General features: G+C 39.4%; 1 protein-coding gene across 1 annotated transcript; it reads left to right on the forward strand.

Moving 5' to 3' along the window:
* The first annotated feature begins 706 nt into the window (after positions 1–706).
* Positions 707–5,849, forward strand: LOC132256015 (proteoglycan 4). Its single transcript, XM_059752197.1, has 8 exons — positions 707–931; positions 2,662–2,767; positions 2,836–2,996; positions 3,053–3,231; positions 3,470–3,675; positions 3,738–4,612; positions 4,828–5,022; positions 5,142–5,849. The coding sequence occupies exons 2-8, from the start codon at positions 2,662–2,664 to the stop codon at positions 5,274–5,276; spliced, it is 1,857 nt and encodes a 618-aa protein (XP_059608180.1). The 5' UTR covers positions 707–931; the 3' UTR covers positions 5,277–5,849.
* The last annotated feature ends 541 nt before the right edge of the window (positions 5,850–6,390 follow it).

The following is a 6,390-nucleotide window of genomic DNA, read 5'->3' on the forward strand; positions in this document are numbered from 1 at the left end:
AATCACTCTTAACATCTAGCACTGAGAATATTATTACAATTTAAGCATTTCTCACATTTATTGGACGTCTACCAAAAGTTGAGAGCACTGAAACTATATCAATATTTCAGGATTGACCAGATTGACAATGAACAACTTTCGGGTCGGTTATTTGAAAAGTTCGGCTAAACTTTAATTCCTTCTCGCATTAGAGAAATTTTAATTGACATTCCTTTTCGAGACACTTAAAGTGAGCCTAATTTGTTTCCCGCTCTGCCACTGTCGGAATCTGAAAATATTTTCAGTAATAAAGTACAACGTGTGACAGCTTTATTTGAGACCCCAGCAACGATTTATCTCTCTGGCCGCGCATGCCGTCCAAAACAGCTGTATCATTGAATTCCTCAATGAGCTTCTCAACAACGCGCAAAGTGGTCATTATTGACTACAAAACACACTCACATCGCGCTTGATGGTCGCACCTCAATATATGGTCATGCTCTCCTAGCATTTGTAATTCTTATTCACCAAAAAAAGTGCTGCCCAACTGTGGCATTAGCATGTCATTATGCAGCAGAGACATCATACTGAATTCTAAGAAGAGGAAAGCGAGCAGAGATCGATATGATCGGTGAGAAATCGCCCTCCATCGTGTTGGTCTCGATAGAGGCGAATTGTCGTCCGTGGGTAGAGAAAAATCTCACGATTGCAGTCTTCAGCGCAGGCGAATTAAGTTTTAAAATTAGTTGCGATCAAGTCACAGTGTAAGTCAGTTCGAGCGTCAAGTGTAGAACAGCAGAGAAATTGTATAATCCATTATTATTTAATTTATTTTATAAATAATAGCCGCGCCCTGTGGCTTGTGTTGAACACTTGGAGTGTGTATTTATATTTAGAAGTGAAGATTACTCTACCATTTCCCTTCAAACTATTTATTTATCTCACATAAAAGGTGGGCATTTTCCTCTCTTTCGCCCTTTCCATCTGGAATTTTGTTTATTCCAGCCATTCGGCACATTGCATTTGACACGAATTCAGTCATTCCGGACGGCTTTTCACGAGATGAACACCACTATCTTGTGGATATAAGAATTTGTGAGCAGATTATGTATTCTAGAGACGTTTCATTGCGCATATGGTGAATGTGTTGGAGAGGAAACTTCAAACCTGCACTCCCATATATGATCAAGTTGAGCCGCACACGAATTCGAACGTACCCGAATCAGTAGTCAACCTTGGTCAGCATCTCGCAATATTTACTCTCTTATATTTCGTACAACAACAAAAATCCTCACCCAGACATTCTGAAAAGCGCGCGCCCGCCGAAAAATTCTCATCTGAATTTGTGTTTCAGGCTTATTTTTAACTTTATGATCGGTATATTTCTTCAACACCTCTGCTGTGTGTGTATGGGAATGGATAAAAGGCACACACACATCATCGCGCTAATTAAACACATAACCTACAAAAATTGTCTTACGCCTCTATTTTCGCGGATATATCACATGCACCATATTTTCACCATGAAATTTCATTTGTGGCGCCGACAGAGAGTTCTCTTTCCCGGCCAGAGGCGAAATTGTGAAAATGTTCTGTGAGGAAAATATTTTCAATTTAATTTTACGGCATTGGAAACACCTTTGCGTTTGATCTTTACGTAACAATGTTTACAATTCGTCACAGGCTTGGTCTGGTGAGCATTTCATCTGCCGAATTACAATTACTCATCAGTCGAGAGCTTAGCTCGATGGAATTCTTGTCCTTTCCCTTCAACAATTTAAATCCATGGGAATAATCATAAATTCTGTGAGGAATGTAAAGAGATTGCCATCAAACTTTATGTTTGATTTCGTTGATTTCAATGTACTGAGAGACTGAGCAGTAGCAATACTCATAAATACATTTAAAAAAAAGTCGTTTTTGAAGATAAATTGGAAGATGAAATTCGTTTTTATATAAAAGTCCTGATAAAATTGTGTTAGTGATCAGCCTTGTCTCGCAAGACGTGTATATAATCCTCCAGAAGTTCAATGGAGTTCATATAATGAGATTTTTGTCGTTTCTTCATTGGGAATTCCATCAAACGAATTCATCCGAAGGTTTCTCTGATGCGTGATGCAATTGCACTCTGCAGAAACAATAATCGTTTTAGTTAAGTAAATGATCTCGAAGCGTGGGTAGGAAAGGATGATGTCATAGGAGAGAAATTTGGTTTCCGACAATTACTATTTATTCAATAAATTACACCTATTTGTCCTCCTCCATTCGTGCTCAGACGGTTCTCTTCTCAAGCATTTTCCCCGAGAATTTACGGTGAGACAAAATTGAAACCATATGCGAAAATTTCTGCCAAAAGCAAGACAAAAGAGTATAAAAAAAAGCTCTGTCCATTTTGGTTTCAGAAGACCGAGTAATTTTCGAGGAATTTTCATTGCCGTGCCACAAGGGCATTTAGGCGGCCCACGTTTACCATAAAAAGCAAAATTGCTATATGCTCACCAAATATCACACTGTAGGTGTCAAATGCTCATAAATAAAACACGTTTTATCGTGAACGAAGAGAGACTTTTGTGAATGAAAATATTTTTGCGGCAAATTATGGCGGATAGTGTCGCTGAAAATACAAACCACATCTCAACAATAAGGTCATGTTTTCATTATTCACGTATTCTATAATTAAAGATGACAACCAGAGAACAGCGTACAGAATATTCGTCTAATGTGGTCCGAACGCTCCATCCATCAAGGCCCCTGTCGCCTACAAATGCAGAGTTTGATAGCAATTTAGGTATGATTTTGGGCACCGTGACAACATACATGCGAAAAAAGTGCACAAATTGTTCAAATTTTTTGCAGACTATCTCCTAGACGATCTTCAGCAGTCAGTCTCGCGTCCTGGCAGTTCCTTGGGGCAGAATGCCAGCTCGAATCTGACCTCTAGCAGGGAGATACAGTATTTGTCGCCACAGAACTCGTCCACGGTAGTCCGTGAGAGATCAGTCAGCCCCAGTGGCCAAGTAAAAGATTACTCTTCTCCATACTTTATTTGCCATTGACAAATGTTCTTCCGCAGAAATCTGAGAGACTGTACAAGACGGCAAAATATGAGTACAAAACATCGTCATCTACTCCTTCGTACAGCGCTCAGGCGAACATACATCAGCTGGACACACTCTTAGATGATCTGAAACATGAGAGGGAACTCGCAGTGGACAAGCTTGACAGAAGCAATAAGGATACAACTGACTCCTTGTAAGCTACATTAAATCAACTCAATCATATTTAAAATAATGGTCTTTAGTAGAAATGAAATGGTTAATATCATCTGACCATCAGTTGAGCATTTGCAAATATTGATGATATTTGATTTTGCTGCTAAATATTGTCGGAAAGCAATATAAATATTTTACTAATCGATATGATTGATTCATATTTGTAAATATTGCAAGAAGTTAATGTACGATCATAAATTTTCGGTTGAACATTACAGAATACCGGGAAGCACGAAAATCATTAAAACGACGTACTCTTCGTCCAGCAACCTTGGTGGCAGTAAGCCAATGGCTCAGAGGGAATTGCATTTTGAAACGCCCGTGAGCAACAAGTTGAAATCATCCCGACAGGAGTACAGCTCCAACTATGAAAGTAAAATTGAAAAGAGCTCTGCGTCACACGGAGATGTGTCATACGATTCTTGTAATTAGACTTTTTCTAATATTCTCCTCCGAATTGACTCATTCTGGGCATTTCTTTTGCAGATGCACCTGAGAAACTCGGGAAGGAATCAAAAACAATCATCACAAAGAGTTACAATCAGAGCAAGAGTCCCGTGACAACGATTAGTAAGGTAGATGGAGGGACTTTGGTCCACGATATTCCTGTGGAATCCGATATTCTTCCGCGTCCAGGAACGAAAGTCACAACGACGGTGCGCACGTACACATACGAGATTCCGCCAGAAGAAAGCCTTGGTACTCACAGTACCATCTACAAGAATGAATCTTTCAATCGATTGACCAACGACAGTCGTCGCAAACGAGACCTTTCTCCTACGACAAACCATTCACTGGTTTCACGCTCTGAGAATGTGTCAACGCTAACCAGACACGATGATCGCCCTGTCTCACCCTCGCCACCCATGAAGAGAATGTACTACCAGCAGGATACGCTGGAGACCACCAAAACGCGCACCTACTCGCCGACCAGGGACACGGGATACCTTCCGCCAGTGGATAGATCGATCACTTACAAGCACGACACAACGGACTCCACCAGGTCCGTGGTGAAACCTCCTCCACCAACAAACTGGAAGTCTAACCCTCCATCGGGTCAGCCGGGATCGACGTACTTCTATCGCGAGGAAACCAACACCACCACGAACAGACGCTTCCCTCAAGATGGATACGCACCTCCGCCTAATATGAATGGATATCCGCCGGTCAATCCCTCGCCATCGGTGAGCTACAAGTACAGCTCTCACACCACGACCACGAACAATGTGCACAGACTGCCTCCAGATGAGGTGGATGACGGGGTCAAGCTGGCTCCGTTCCCCACAGATGGCATCGAGAATGTGCCCAATAACACGCAACCGCCTAAGAGGCTGGATGATTTGCTTGCTTCATTCGGAGATGTGAGTAAACTCTCAGCTGCTCCATTAATAAACATTTACAGAAGAAGAGCAGACGAAGGAATATGATAAGCTTTGGGGAATTTCTGGTATTTACTAAATATTTGAGTTTGAGATCCTAAATCATATCGTGTAAGGGGAAATATGTTCTTGTGTTACATTTACAAAAGTTATTTCGATATTCACTAAAGCATTTAACATTTCTCTTCTCACTCTAGTCACCTCCTCCGAGGCATTACCACGAGGGTCAAATCCCCGAGAAGCCATACACTCTTACTAAGGATTCTCTGGTAGAGACTGCATCGCCTGAGCAGAAGATTCCAACAAAAAACGTCGCTGGACCGCCCGTTTACTATCCCCCGGGGGAGCTTTTCACCAAAAAGGAGGAGTCCGGTGCTGCCTGGAGAGCTCAAGTAAGATCTCAAATCATAACGTCGCATTTTAAGCCAATTGTCTGAGTGCAAGGTCACTTGGACTTAATTTAAATACAGTGCGCACAGAATTATACTCAATATTTACAATACTTTTCTAGGGTGGCTACGCTCGAGGTGCAGGAAAGTATCAATATGAGGCAGAAGAGAAGTCCAAGAGCAAAAGCAAGTCCGGTGGAGCTGTGGTGCCAGTTTGCCTGCCCCTCTGCTGCGCCATGCCCTGTTCCATCATGTGAAATGTTTGTTGAATCACAGCATAAGCAAGGAGCGATGGAAAATAATCGTGCTAAGAATAGAAGTCAACTTTGCGTCTAACAATTACCACATTTTTTTTTATTCGAAATGTATTTCTAGACAATTAATAATTGCCTTTTGAAGATCGAAGCTCTTTCGATTGGGTTTCGGCTGTGATGCACACGAAATCTCTAAGCTCACGTGTGCATCAGACTTACCTTACATGGTTGCCATACTTACCTTTGTTACATTGTTAAAAGGAGAAATATTTTTGTAACTGTACTGTAATTTTTACAAATTTTATGCTCAATACTTAAAGTGAACATGAATGTTTTTATTCTTAAATATTCCACAATTTACAAATTTGCCATAAGAATATACGTGATTCGCGTATAGACAATAATTAAATTGTTAAACTTTACTCACAGCATCTAGATGAATGCGTTAGATGTATGGAAAAGAAATATTTTTGTAAACAAACAGAGTTTTCAGCCATTTTTTATAACAAATATAACCTTTGTGTATTCTTTTTACAATATTCAATGTAACAATAAAAATCTCACTAATAGACCTACATTTTATGTGCTTTTAGTTATTTATATTTTCATTCACACTATTTTCATAGAAAAACTTTATTGGAAATTAGTAATTTCTCCTTAAATTGATTATGACATCTAATATGATGATATATTCTACCGATGACCTCAAATAATAGTTTTCATTTATAGTTTTATATTTATGAAAGGTCAATTGGAGAGTCAAATGAAATCAATGGCGTCACATAAATCAAACCTGACTTCATTTAAGTGTGAAAAACTTTTATTACTATATAATTGATGAAACTTTTCGATAAATTTACTTGTGATTTATCCCGCCAATCAATAACGAATATTTAACATCATCATATTCATACCTAAGGCCGATATTTTGGTTGTAGGTTTGACACTTTTATCGTATTTGTAATCCTTCAGCACGAAAATATTCAAGGGTAAAGTTTTAAATATGTATTCAATCCATAATGACTTTTCGTTATGAGTAGATGAATTTTTCAGAATCGATAGTGCGAAAATTCGATTTGATTCATGAAATGTGATTTATTTGTCAGCTAGAAAAATC

The sequence above is a fragment of the Phlebotomus argentipes genome, unplaced genomic scaffold, assembly GCF_947086385.1.
Source record: "Phlebotomus argentipes unplaced genomic scaffold, Phlebotomus argentipes genome assembly contig_6, whole genome shotgun sequence".
In the NCBI taxonomy this organism is placed as follows: Eukaryota; Metazoa; Arthropoda; class Insecta; order Diptera; family Psychodidae; genus Phlebotomus; species Phlebotomus argentipes.

What these genes read in the sequence shown, in the direction of transcription:
- LOC132256015 (XM_059752197.1), top strand. Translation starts at nt 2,662, where the DNA reads ATGACAACCAGAGAACAGCGTACAGAATATTCGTCTAATGTGGTCCGA. An exon ending in TGCTTGCTTCATTCGGAGAT is followed by an intron (nt 4,613 to 4,827) that starts GTGAGTAAACTC and finishes TTCTCACTCTAG; the next exon opens with TCACCTCCTCCGAGGCATTA. An exon ending in GTGCTGCCTGGAGAGCTCAA is followed by an intron (nt 5,023 to 5,141) that starts GTAAGATCTCAA and finishes ATACTTTTCTAG; the next exon opens with GGTGGCTACGCTCGAGGTGC.